This window comes from Anoplophora glabripennis, unplaced genomic scaffold (assembly GCF_000390285.2).
Source record: "Anoplophora glabripennis isolate ALB-LARVAE unplaced genomic scaffold, Agla_2.0 scaffold1312, whole genome shotgun sequence".
Classification (NCBI taxonomy): Eukaryota; Metazoa; Arthropoda; class Insecta; order Coleoptera; family Cerambycidae; genus Anoplophora; species Anoplophora glabripennis.
Genome location: NW_019417544.1, coordinates 70,473 through 84,613, shown reverse-complemented (window position 1 = coordinate 84,613; position 14,141 = coordinate 70,473). Strand labels below are relative to the sequence as shown.

The window sequence follows — 14,141 nt, the reverse complement described above, 5'->3', positions numbered from 1 at the left end:
GCCCGCGGGCCGCGGTATGTGCATCCCTGAATTAAAGTATTTAGTACTTCATCTCTCGTTACAATTACATTGTTAATATTATTGATATTATTGAAATTATTGATTTTAATAGGACACTGGTCATACGGTTCATAGACACTTTGAAAAAAATGGCAAAATGCTTACAAATGTCTACACCATTGAAAATAAAATTATCGCCATGTTTAATATTATAACATTATATAACAGCATATATAATGCTGTTATATAATGCTGTTAGATTGTATAATTCTCTGCCTGATCAATTTAGAGCCTACAATATTAATAAATTTAAGTATAAATATATATTGTTTTTATTTGGCAAACAATTAGGTCATTGTAACGATTCATAATTTATTGTATATTTGTTTGTTGTTATATTTAGTGAGCAAGCACTTTGCTGTTTGTGTGAAAAAATAAATAAATAAATAAATTTGTGTGAACCTGCTGTATACTTTTTTTTNTCTACACCATTGAAAATAAAATTATCGCCATTATTAATAGAATTAGGAAAAGAACCACGACCTTTTTGAGAAGAAGCATACTGCCAAAATTTTTTTGTGTATCGCATCTTCTAAAGATTTTATGTAATTAAAATAATCTGTACGTATAAGTTTCTTAAACCTATGCCTTAAAGTGCAGAACAATTTATAATCAGATTCATTTCTATAATTTTTCCATTTTTTATGAAATTTTATTTTTTCTTTAATAACATTAATAGTATATTGTTTGAAAAGTAGAAAGGAAACTTCTTATTTACAATTTTCTTAGGAACATAATTAGTTATAACATAATTAATTTTCTCCTAAAAAGTAGATAAAGATTCATTTATATTTTTGTTCATAAAAATATCATACCAATTGATATTTTCTAAATAATTATTGATTGCAATGTAATTAGTTTTTTTAAAATTGGTATAAAAGTATTGTTAGACTTTAGTGATTTAATTAAAGGACAAGAGAAAATAAATTCAAGACATGGATGATGAGCGTCCTCATCAACAAATAAACTGTTGCAGTATTGTAAACTATATATATATATNTGTTATATTTAGTGAGCAAGCACTTTGCTGTTTGTGTGAAAAAATAAATAAATATATAAATTTGTGTGAACCTGCTGTATACTTTTTTTTTCTTACTTTAGTATTTTTGTTAATTTATTGTGTATTATATTTATTATGTACTACATACCTATCACAGTTTGTTCTGTATCTATAAATTTTGTTCTGTTGGATTAAATCCACCATACCGTACCATAGGGTTAAGTATGAATAGCTTATGCTAGACTTCGCCCATTTGGTACTGTTATTTGATTTTTAATCTTTTTTAATTGTATTATTATTTCTTAATAAAGACCATTTATTATTATTATTATTATTATTATTANTACGGTTCATAGACACTTTGAAAAAAATTGGCAAAATGCTTACAAATGTCTACACCATTGAAAATAAAATTATCGCCATGTTTAATAGAATTCGGAAAAGAACCACGACCTTTTTGAGAAGAAGCATACTGCCAAAATTTTTTTGTGTTTTTAGGTATCGAATCTTCTAAAGATTTTATATAATTAAAATAATCTTTACGTATAAGTTTCTTAGATCTATGCCTTAAAGTACAGAACAATCTATAATCAGATTCATTTCCATAAGTTTTCCATTTTTTATGAAATTTTATTTTTTCTTTAATAACATTAATAGTATTGTTTGAAAAGTAGAAAGGAAACTTCTTATTTACAATTTTCTTAGGAACATAATTAGTTATAGCATAATTAATTTTCTCGTAAAAAATAAATAAAGATTCATTTATATTTTTGTTCATAAAAAGATCATACCAATTGATAGTTTCTAAATAATTATTGATTGCAATGTAATTGGTTTTTTTAAAGTTGGGTATAAAAGTATTGTTAGACTTTAGTGATTTAATTAAAGGACAAGAGAAAATAAATTCAAGACATGGGTGATGAGCGTCCTCATCAACAAATGAACTGTTGCAATATTGTAAACTATATATGTTATCACAATTAGATAAAATTAAATCTAATAATCTATTGTTAATGTTTAATACTGAATTAAATTGTTTTAACCCACAATAGGAAAATGTGTCTATTAATGTAGAAGATCTTTGATCAACATTTAAAGGAGTGAAGTGTAAACAATTATTTACAGAGACCCAATTGACACTAGGTAAATTGAAATCACCACATATGAGAAATATGTCATGTGGTAGAGAGGTAAACAGAGTTTATAAAGATTATTACTAAAGCAAGCAGCGGCATAGATGTCAGCTGGAGGTAAATAAACGCAGCATAAATGTATTTTAACTCTCGTCGACTACAAGTCATACCCATACATCCTCCGCTTCGCTTTTTGCCAATCAAATCTTCTCAGTGCCTGTATATCGGATCGTACTGCCATTAAATAAATAAATAATTTTCTTGAAAGAAGAAAATACTTTCTTGCGTATGTATAAACGTGTGATACCATAAATCAAATGTTGTACATTTGAAGCAAAAGTTTTTTTTTGCATGCAATTATTCTTTCTATCAGCATGCAATCCGGTTTACATATTATTGGCACAGATATCAGATATGGTAGCGTCATCTACGTTTCGTATTCAAAACTAAATTTTCAGTGCCTAAAGCTATCTGCTCCTTGGCAGGAAGTTAGGCAAATCAATAAAAATAAAGTTACAAAATCTACCACAGGTACGCTGTTATTGCGATATATACAGAGCCAGTAACTGTCTCTGGATATATATACATAACTAACGATTTTATAGGTAATGAATATGAAACAAATAGTGCAAATGTAGACTAATAATAAAATATGACAAATACACCTTAATATGAATTAAGAATAAACGCAACATTGGTATATAGATTTTAACCATAATTTTATAAAAAATATTTTATTCTAATTTCAAAATTCTTCACAACTTATTTCTATACATATACATTAAAACCCAACAGAAATAGTAAAACAATAGCAGATTTCAAAAATTCACTCATGTTTCCAGTCGGGACCGCAAGCCATCAAAAGTCGCCTCAAACAGCCGATCGCATCCAGAGCCGACAGCTTTGAATTAGTTTAAATCTTTATGTGATATTTCTTTTTCAATTTAAAGCGTAATGGTGTAGACCATTAGTTACTTAATAAAAGTTGCTTATTTTCAAGGAACACACTCATTTCAGAAACACCCTGTATAACTTGAAACTGAATTTTATGCAGTCTGACGTGGATTACTTCCCCGATAAATTAGATGACCCTAGGGAAGAGCAAGGTGAACTATTCCATAAGATTTAAACAAAATAGAAAAAAGGCAAATGGGTAGAATGGATCACTTTTAGTTAGTGATTCGGAATCACATTTCTGTATATGTAAAAAAGCACAGATTATAAACTGATCAATTCCCTGTTAACAAATTCTTCTTATCACTTAGAGGGTGTCCGAGAAAATGTGGGAAATCTCTCGGGTGCAGATAGAACATGAAAAAATAAGATCACAATTTCCTATAAAATTTATTCGTACAGGCCCTCCCTACGGAGATATGTGTCCCTGAAGGACGCTGCTGGAAATCGGTTTTTGTTGAATAACTTTTAAAGTACTTAATATAATTTAATAAAAATTACTGTAATGGACACTAGCATGGACCTCTTAAAATAGTGTCCTTGAAACATATTTAGCTATTTTAGTTTACCAGTTTACAACTTAATGCCTAAATTTTTAACACCCCGTATGATAAAGACTTTAAAATAATAAATCTGGGTAGTTTAAAAAAAAGGTACTCTTATTTATTGCCGATAAAATGAACCGTTTACGAGAAAAAGAATAATAAACGAATTCATGTTTTATTTTTACTAAAAAGGGCCATGATTTCTACTTTTTTTTTTCTCGACAACAAAGTGACATCGCTGACACATTGATTCTTTACTTCGTTATTAATTTACCGACTTTTGGATTTCGTGGTGTAGTTATTTGTGATTTAATTCGAAATATGGAATACACGTTTATTGCGTATGCAGATATGCATCTCATGTATGGTCTTGCGTCTTGCAATGCTTTACAAGCCAGAAGGTTATCACGACAGATTTCCTAATCGTGCTCTGAACCAGAAGATATTTCAACGAGTTGACCAACGTCTAAGGGAGAAGCTGGACGATTCCAGTTAATAAGGTAATGCATATTATTGACTTTCTTCATATTTGTAGGAAAATTTGGAAAAAATAGTACTGATGCTGGTCTGAGAAGAACCGTGCGTACGCCGCAATTAGAGGAAAATATTTTAATTGCTGTAGAAGACACTCCATCAACGAGCACTCGAAAATTATCGGCACAGTTTAATACATCGAAAACAATAGTACCTACATGTAGTTCTTCAAGAACAGCTGTTATATCCACACCATTTGTAAAAAATACATGAACTGATTCCTGAAGATTTTCCTCGTAGAATGCAGTTTGCAAACTGGCTATTGGAGCAGCAACGAAATAATGTAAACTTCATTAGCACGGATGAAGCAAGGTTTACCAAAAATGGTATCACCAATTTACACAACACACATGTATGGGCTGATGAAAATCCGCATGCCACTATTGTTTCGCATCATCAACATCAGTTCCAATCAATTAACATCTGGGTAGGAATCATCGGCAATTTTTTTATTGGACCATTCGTATTGCCGGAACGATTGAATGGACAACTTTATTTGGAGTTCCTTCAGAACGCTTTTCAAGATTTAATAGAACACTTACCAACTGAAACTCGCCGAAACATGTATGTACTTCATGCATGATGGGGCGCCACCTCATGTCAACGTTGGTGTGCGGGAGCACCTGAATAACGTCTATCCAAACCGTTGGATAGGTAGAGGAGGNCACATTATATATGAATTATTATAATTTTTTACCTTTAGCAGAAAATTTTTTTAGGGACGCCTATGAAACTCATTAAATTTTATTACCAGACGTTTTTTTGCATATTCAACTGACTTCGGAAGGACTATAATACATATTATTAATTTTATTCATATTTGTAGGAAAATTTGGAAAAAACAGTACTGATGCTGGTTTGAGAAGAACCGTACGTATGCCGCAATCAGAGGAAAATATTTTAAATGCTGTAGAAGACACTCCATCAACGAGCACTACAAAATTATCAGTTTAATACATCGAAACCAATAGTACCTATATGAAGTTCTTCAAGAATAGTTGTTATATCCATACCATTTGCAAAAAAAATATGAACTGATTCCTGAAGATTTTCCTCCAATTTGCAAACTGGCTATTGGATCAGCAATGAAATAATGTAAACTGCATTAGCACTATTCTTTTTACGGATGAAGCAAGTTTACCAAAAATGATCACCAATTTACACAACACACATGTATGGGCTGATGAAAATCCTCATGCCACTATTGTTTCGCATCATCAACATTAGCTCCAATCAATTAACATCTGGGCAGGAATCATCGGCAATTTTTTTATTGGGCCATTCATATTGCCGGAACGATTGAATGGACAACTTTATTTGGAGTTCCTTCAGGACGCTTTTCAAAATTTAATGCGGGATCACCTGAATAACGTCTATCCAAACCGTCGGATAGGTAGAGGAGGACCTATTACCTGTCCTCCTCGATCTCCCGATCTAACACCTCTGGATTTTTACCTGTGGGGACACCTCAAACAGTTGGCGTATTCCACTCCGGTCGACACTAGGGAGGAACTTCTACAGAGAATCACCTTTCATTGTGTGACAAGGAACAATGCTGGGTTATTGTGGCGGATACAGCAGTCCTCAATTCGTCGTGCCCGCGATTGTATCAGATTTCACGGAGCCCATGTTGAAAACTCTCATGAAGTGTTTCAATAATTTCGTTAAGGTGCCTTCTGGGACACCACTGCATTTTTTTTTAATTTTGTATTTTTTCGACAGGGTACAAAGCGCAAAGTACTTGGATGAATAGTTTCCGGCGAATTATTCCAAAACCAAGTTAATTGTTTCTTACAACGTAATTACATTTCAACTTCATCTTTTTTTTATCAGAAATATGACAGGAAATTAAAGTACCTATTATTTTTCTGAAAACCCAGTGTACTAGTTTTTCTGAGGGTTTTAATGAAAAGATAGATCTATACAGAAATATACCGAATTATTCTCTTTAATTAGTTATATAAGTGTGATATTTTTAAAATACTTTAACGTCCTCCATTTTGGAAACCAGCAGCTTTTGGGCCTAAACTGCCACAAGAATCACTCCCTCAATTTATGCCATGGACTTAAAACACACACACAAATAACGGATATCTGTTAAATTTTCAAATGATTTGCACTTTACAGAATAGCGATTGATTGGATTTTACCGAAAAGTTCATTACTACCCGGTAATGCCTTGCGGTACATTTTCGATGGGCTACCCTGTATATTATGGTTTTAAAAATTCAATGAATTAATTTCTTTATTGTATTCAAAAAGTGACCTTGTTGTTCACGTCATTATGTATATATAAGTGTAAACAGTAAATTCATTTGAATTTTGCTGACAACTATTATGTCACATTAAAAAATAAATATGTAGTTATGTGTTCTATTTATATTCTAAAGGTAATACCTGAATAAAAATGTCTGGATACGAGGACCTCGTAAGTGGCATCTTTTATCAAAAAATGTGAAGATATCGCTTTGTAGTACTTCTCTAAATTTTAATTTCTTCAGACAACGGAACTCAAAAAGTAGAGGCCAATGGAATTAGACACATGTTAGAAACTAGACAAACACATAAAATTGTTGTTATAATTAAATTTTACATAAAATTGGACGTTTCCAGAAGCCAAGTACAGCGTATTCTCACGAAAGATTTGTATCTCCATGTTTGCAAAGTTCAATTGACTCAAGAATTGAAGCCTACTGACCACGTAGAATGAAGAGAGTGGATTTTTCAACAAAATTACCATCAACGATCATCTTGATGGCATCGTTAATCGACACAATTGCCGCACTTGGGGTTCAGAAAATTCACGAGGGATTGTTGAGAAACAAATGCATCCACAATGTGTTACTGTTTGGTACGGATTTTGGGCTGGAGGCATCATTGGACCAATGTTCTTCAAAAATACAGCTAGTCAGGTAGTAACAGTTAATGGTGAAAGTCTAAGGATTATGCTAACAAACCGATGACCACCCACACCTTGAAGGAGGAAATTAAGCGACGTATCGGCATTTATGTAAAAGGGTCATGGAGAATGTCGACAAAAGAGTGCGTATGTGCCAGCAAAGCCTATTCTATTTATAATTTTTAATTAGAGATCTGTTTTCTATCAAAATTACTCTTTACTTAAATTAAGGTTTCAAGTGTCTGGTTTTCAGATATGCAGTTTAAAATTTTTTAACGTCAGCAGTAATCATAAGTCATCATAAGAATATCAACGAAAAAAAAAGATTGTAAATTTTTGCTTTTTTCAAAAAATTTTTTTTGATAATTTCATCATAAAGTACTTTTAGATAACTTAATTATCTTTAATTTGAGAGGTTCCGGTGCCTTGTACGTTTATTTGTAAGTAATTTTTGACTGGCAATCAATTACTCCAGAAATAATGGTCGTACAGAAAATCCAAGCATGGCTTTGAAAACTCCAAAGTATTCTCTACAAGTCGTAATTATGGGTTTATGATAAAACATTTTTTTAAAGTGAACATGTTGGTTAGAGAAAAAGTAAAAAACGCTGCGATTTTTTTTTCTTAGTGCCCGGATTGTTTAAATTTGTCGTTTTTGCTGAAAATCAATGTAATATGTTATTAAAAATGTTTCTTAGCAATAATCCATATTTTCTTCATAAAAAATCGTTCATGATTCAAAAAATAAAAAATTAAGTTTTTCAAAAATTATTTTTTTTAACATATCCACAAGCTTCACAAACGTCAGAAAAAAATTGGCTGATATGACATTGCAGATTACAATTTAATATTGTGTATTGCCGCCTCTGTTCCTGATCACAGATTCTAAGCGGTCTCGCATATTAATGCACCGCCGGATGTCTCGTTGCGTAATTCCTTGCCAAGTTTATAAAAGAACCTGGGTCAAGCCACAGACAAAATAGCTATCGCCTACCCGCCTATGCCTACCCGTATCCTAGCAACATATAAGCAAGACTTTGGTAATATTGCCAGGCGTACTTACGGATTTCTTTTGTACACTTTTTTTATCGATATCTGTTTTTTGCGTTGCTGTATTTACTTCAATGTATGATGTAGGTATTGATAAAAATGTTTTTAAAGAATCAACGAATATCTATGTATGTATCATATGATATTCTGCAGTGGTGTTACAATCAAGTTATTTAATCATAATTTCGTTAATTAGCTACCTACTATTTTCATTTTTTGGTATTGAAATACTGCAGAAAATATATTTCCAAATAAACAAAATTCGTAATAATATTTTAAACAGCTTGTAATATAATTTTTTTAATATTTGATGATGACGATAAATTTATTTAATATACAAGGTGGGTTATTAGTACGTCGCGGAATGTAGGTACAGGTTTTTTTTTGTATTTTGACATCCACTTATAGGTTTAATAATTAAAGATAGAAAGAAACTTTAAATACAAATGTACGACTTTTCCTTTATTTCATTTGACATCAAAATTTACTGGCATAAAATATATATGTTTAAAATAAAAAAAATCATTAAAAAAAATTAAAATTCATCCTTATGAAAATAACAAACAACGCTTTTTATAACTAACCTTTACAACAACATAAGGAGAATAACTAAAAACGAAATAACATTAATATACCTACAATTTTTACAAATCAACATGCAAGTGATTGTGATGATACAGTTGAAAATATGTTTCAATTTACTATTAATTGCTTCAAAAACAAATTCAAAATTATCAAGCATTTCGTCCTGTATTTTTCTTTCAATATTTGTAAACTTTCAGGGAAAAAAAAATATGTCTAAAGGACTGACAATGAGATCGGGGCTGTTTTCTGGCCACCTAAGGTTTCTAATAATATTTTTTAGTGTTCGTTGACGGGATTCTTCCTCCAAAATAAATTTGCCAATATTCCTGAAGAACTTTTGCACATTATTGTTATTTGAATAATACAGTTAATTATGTTTTATTTTTCGTCATCAGAATAACCCATTGTAATTTTTTTAATTTTTTAAATTAAAATGGGTTATTCTAATAATGATAAATCCCATGTATTTTTAAAAGAAGGTTCGTTTCTGTCGTTTTTGTCTGATTGTGTGCGAGAGAGATAGAGTTATAGTGTGCGATAGAGATAGAGTGACTCTGTCCTCGTAGAAAGCTTCTATCTCTCTCTCTCTCTCTCTGCTGTCTTCAGGAGTCTCCCCAGCAATTTCAGGACACCTAGGGAGGGAACGTGGGGTAGAGCGCGTGGCCTTGTTAAGCCTTCGTTATCGATCTATGATGTCACACAGTATAAGAAAAAAAAATGGTTTTTGCTCGTAACTCGGAAATGGCTGGAAATATAAACAAATTTCCCCTTGGTTCTGAGTAGAGCACTCGGTGGGTGACGCAGAGCGGGGTGTCACAATATATGAAAAAAAAAAAAACAGTATTTGCTTAGACTCTTAAGTATCAAAAAATCTCCCATGGTGAACAAATAAATCTCCCATGGTGAACGAGTGAAAAACGTCAAAACCCGCATGTAAAAAAAAAAATCGGGACCAACGGTGTGTGACGTCATAGGATAAAAAAGTGTTTATAACTCGGAAACGGTGCGTTGAATCGAAAAAATAATTGAAAAATGTCAACCCCTCCCTCCCGGGTTCTGTATGTTCCTTCTGCGTTGAATGCAAAAGGTCCGAAGTCCGTATGTCGAAAATAAATTCTGGAAACAAGAGGTATGTCGTGTTATAGTAAAAAGGCCGTATAACTCGGAAACGGTGCGTTAAATCGAAAAAATAATTGAAAAAATCTCCCCACACCCCTGGTTCTGTATGACAGTTCTGCGTTGAATGGAAAAGGTCCGAAGTCCGTATGTGGAAAATAAATTTCGGAAAGAAGAGGTGTGTGAGGTGATACAGTAAAAAAGGTCTTATAATTCGGAAACGGTGCGTTGAATTGAAAAAATAATTAAAAAAATCTCCCCACTACTCTGGTTCTGATTGTCCGTTCTGCGTTGAATGGAAACGGTCCGAAGTCAGTATGTCGAAAAACAAAAAAGTTAGTCAAAAATTGCAACAGCAGTAGCGAACGCATTATCTTATCTCTGTATTGATTGATGATTTGTTGTTTTTTTTTTTTTTAAATAAATTTCGTATTCAACTACTCCTTGAGGTTCCAGCAATTTTACATTGTGTTAATTTTTTTGAACACCTTGTGTCACAAATATGAGCACTACCAATGACATCCATGATATGCAACACTTGTGTCAATAATTATTTTACCTATCTAAAGAAATCAACAATAAGAGGCAGTACCCATCTAAGGATACACAACCTGTATAATGCAATTTTTTTAAACATAGGTGTTAATATCGTACCATATTGGAAGTCGACGCACAAATCTAAAAACATTAATTTCGAGTTTTTGAATTTTCCCATTCCAAGGTGATATAAAATAAATAATTAATTAGGTAAATTCATAGTTTTAATTCTAACTTGATTTATTTTATTTAACATTTAAGGCAAATGTGATTTCCAAACACAAGATAAGTTCCATATCTCTTTAATTACATAATTGAAAGCATTAAATTTATTTAGCAGTTATTATTTGGCAACAAAGCCACCGCTGGAACTGCCGCCTATTACCAAGTAGAAGAGTTACCACGCTAAATTTTATAGCTGGAAGCCGGCTAAGGAGACCCTGCTTCCATTTCGGGTTGCCAATGTCCAGCATTTAAGTAGCAGTCTGTAGCCATACGCTATATTGTCTGTGGTCAAGCGATGATGATTTTGTAATTGTGGATAGTCTCGTGATCATCGACGCCCGAGATTGTCCTAAACATGCCCAATCGGGTTCAAGTCGAGACTCATAGGTTGGTGGTTGAGAGTTACCACATTGTTGGCGTGAATAAACTTTATCGTACGTTTTGCGGTATGAAGATGAGCATTATCCTGCATGAGAATGAAACAATTCCTCCTGTTTGTACGCATGGGCAGGACGTGTGGTTTTAAGGATTTCGGTGATGTACCTTTCGACAGTCAATGATGGGAATGATTACCAACTGAGTTCTGATATTAATGGATACGCCTGCACATACCATAACTGAACCGTCATTAAAAGCCGTAACTGGCCGCGTAAAATTTATCGGCATCACGTTCTCCACAATGCGACGACGCGCGATGCCAAAGGAGAGATCCTCTGTCGTTGCCGTGAATAAATAATAAATTTAGAATGTCAGCATTTGAATAAATTTTAACGTTTTCCATCTTTAACAATAAATAGTACTCGAATAAGCATTCACTGTATGTGATTAGCTGCTTGTTTTGAAGTTCCACTAAAAATTTCACAGCCATCCTTGCAAGAAATTATGCGATATCCGTTGATTGCACTAAAAACAGTAAATACCTTAAAAACCAGAAAAGATAGGTATAGGGAACCACTATACCATTCGAAAGAGAACAAAATTGTTCATCGGGTTGCGCAAAAATATACAAGCTGCTTCATTAAAAAAAAAAGAAAAAGTTAAGATGGTTTAAAGTTAACTAAATTCGGTACTAAATTTCTACCGCCCTGTATGAAATTAAGTCATTTTGAAATTATGGCAGGGAAACTTAGAGTTTTAGTTACGTCCACTATAAATTTTATCGCTTTAACTTTATTATTGTAAAACGCACATTTTTTTTAATTAGGCAGTGGTTTTTAAATCTTTTTTGAAAAAAATTTAATATATCAAAAACGGTTTATGAAAGTTCACCTAAAAATTGACGTAGAATTCAAAATTGCAATAATTTCCGTTTAAAATAACGAAAATGACGTCAACTTCCGGTATAACCGGAAGCGTTAGGTGGACGCAATTATTTTACTTGAGAAGGGCATGCCCGAAAATACTGTTGCCCAAATTTTCAAAATTAATATCGAAGTAGTCTCTGAAATATGTCTAATGTCTCGTCGTCGTGGAACACCTTGTATATTAGATCTATGGCAGGACATTAATGAATGAGACATCGTATTACCTCTGCAAGACTCCTTTCTAAATGTAATAAGGAAACAAATAATATTTAAAAAATATGTGGTGACATAGGAGAAAGCCTTGGTAGACCTAATTACCAAATCATTTTTTCGGTGTTTACCAATTTATGCATGCTTATATAATAGAGTTCAAGAACTTTGCTAAATTATATTATGTATTAGTTTGTTTCTCNTTTTTTTTTTAGATTTCGTTTTACATTAATTTTAAATAATGTCTGTCGGAGACTTTTTTAATGGTAAATACATTCTTATAACTGGAGGATCGGGTTTCATTGGAAAAGTGCTCATTGAAAAACTATTAAGATCTTGTGGTGGGATTGAAAAAATTTATGTACTTTTAAGGAAAAAGAAAGACAAAACACCCGAGGAAAGGCTTCAAGTAATCACCGATTATCAAGTAAGCATTTAAAAGAGAGATGTAACCTCGGTGATAAATGTGTATTCATGTAAAGAGATAGTTGTAGACTTCATTGATAAATATATTGATTTCGTGTGTACTACACTGAAAGAAATGCGCTTTATTCTTTATTCGAATTCTATATGCCATTATAAGACCATTGTATACTATATGTGACAGTTAAACAGGTGAATATTGGATATAAAACGCGTACTGCTAGCACAGTTGTATAGTGATTAACCTTATTCTTTATTAAATTATTTTATAACTAGTATACAACGTTTTTTATACCCTTTACGAAATAATAGCAATAACTGTTATTAAAGTGTTCCATATCGTTATTAGAACATCTAATACTGGTTATAGGTTTCATAATAATAAATGTATTAAACTGTTGTATACTCTGTATGACTTAAAAACAAATGACATGCAATTTTCAGAAATTTTATTGGATAACTGTTATTGCAATTATTAAGGTTCTAATGTAAACATAAAACATACATTTACGTATTAAAAATGATGACAAATCGCTCCCAAAACTTATTATCCAGCTTATTTTCTTAGCAACGATACACCCGTATTTTCTTGTATTACATGAGAATTTGCACAATAACTCTTCCACCTTAAGAATGAAGCATTCCCTGAAAGGTTGAGCTTCTTTCCATCTAATTCTATTTTCTCTGGTTGATTGACTTCATACCCATGCTCTTCTTTGTCACCGTTAACCTTCTGTTCTTCCATCTCATGTAACACAACATCAGCGGTTTCTAATAGGGTATACAAAATAATAATTTTTAAGATTTAGACAAGATTTACATTTGAAAAAACAAAACAATTACAAGCCACAAAACAGTTAGACACTTTTCCATCACAACGCGATGTGGTCATGTATCCCACAAAACATGTGCCTATACTAGTCGATGCACAGCGGACTGTCGGAAATTTTGCGATCATAACCGATTATGCACCGAGAGGTGACGATCACTTAACCATTATAAGACGCGTTTTACACGTTAAAAACGGAAACATATTCAGTATATAAACGAATAATTATGTTAATACAATTGTTATATACAAATTTGGATACTGGTCTTTATACAACAAATCTTTCCTACTATACAATTGGAATATAAAGTCTATAACACCTAGTAATGTATAAGTAATTCATTATAACCTTTATTTCATAGATGCATAAGGTGTATTAAGCACCTTCCAGTTAAACTCATTGAATAATGAGTATGGAGATGATTGCTTTTTTTAATAAAAGTTGTATATTTGTTATAAAAATTTTAATATGCGCTATTCTAGATAAACAGTTTAATAAGCATATTTCTTTCAGTGTATTAACTCTGTAACAAATTTTCTGATAAATGTGAATTTTTTATATGAGCACACATTTTTAATATTTCTGGGTTGAGACGGTATTATGCAAATATTATGTTATCGAGCTAATGCACTTCCTGCAGTTTTTTTTATTGTCATAGACGCAATAAAATAACAAATTACATAGACCGCATTTTAGATATTAGATATATCACATCTGCCTTGCACTGTCCACCGTA

At 32.0% G+C, this 14,141-nt stretch overlaps 1 protein-coding gene across 2 annotated transcripts in view; it reads left to right on the top strand.

Moving 5' to 3' along the window:
* The first annotated feature begins 12,392 nt into the window (after positions 1-12,392).
* Positions 12,393-14,141, top strand: part of LOC108914497 (fatty acyl-CoA reductase 1-like) — a 44,426-nt gene continuing 42,677 nt past the window's right edge. For both annotated transcript variants that reach the window (XM_023456407.1, XM_023456406.1), the window contains exon 1: positions 12,393-12,579. In XM_023456407.1, the coding sequence (XP_023312175.1) occupies positions 12,394-12,579 (186 nt within the window). In that variant the 5' untranslated portion in view covers position 12,393. The remainder of the gene's footprint in view (positions 12,580-14,141) is intronic.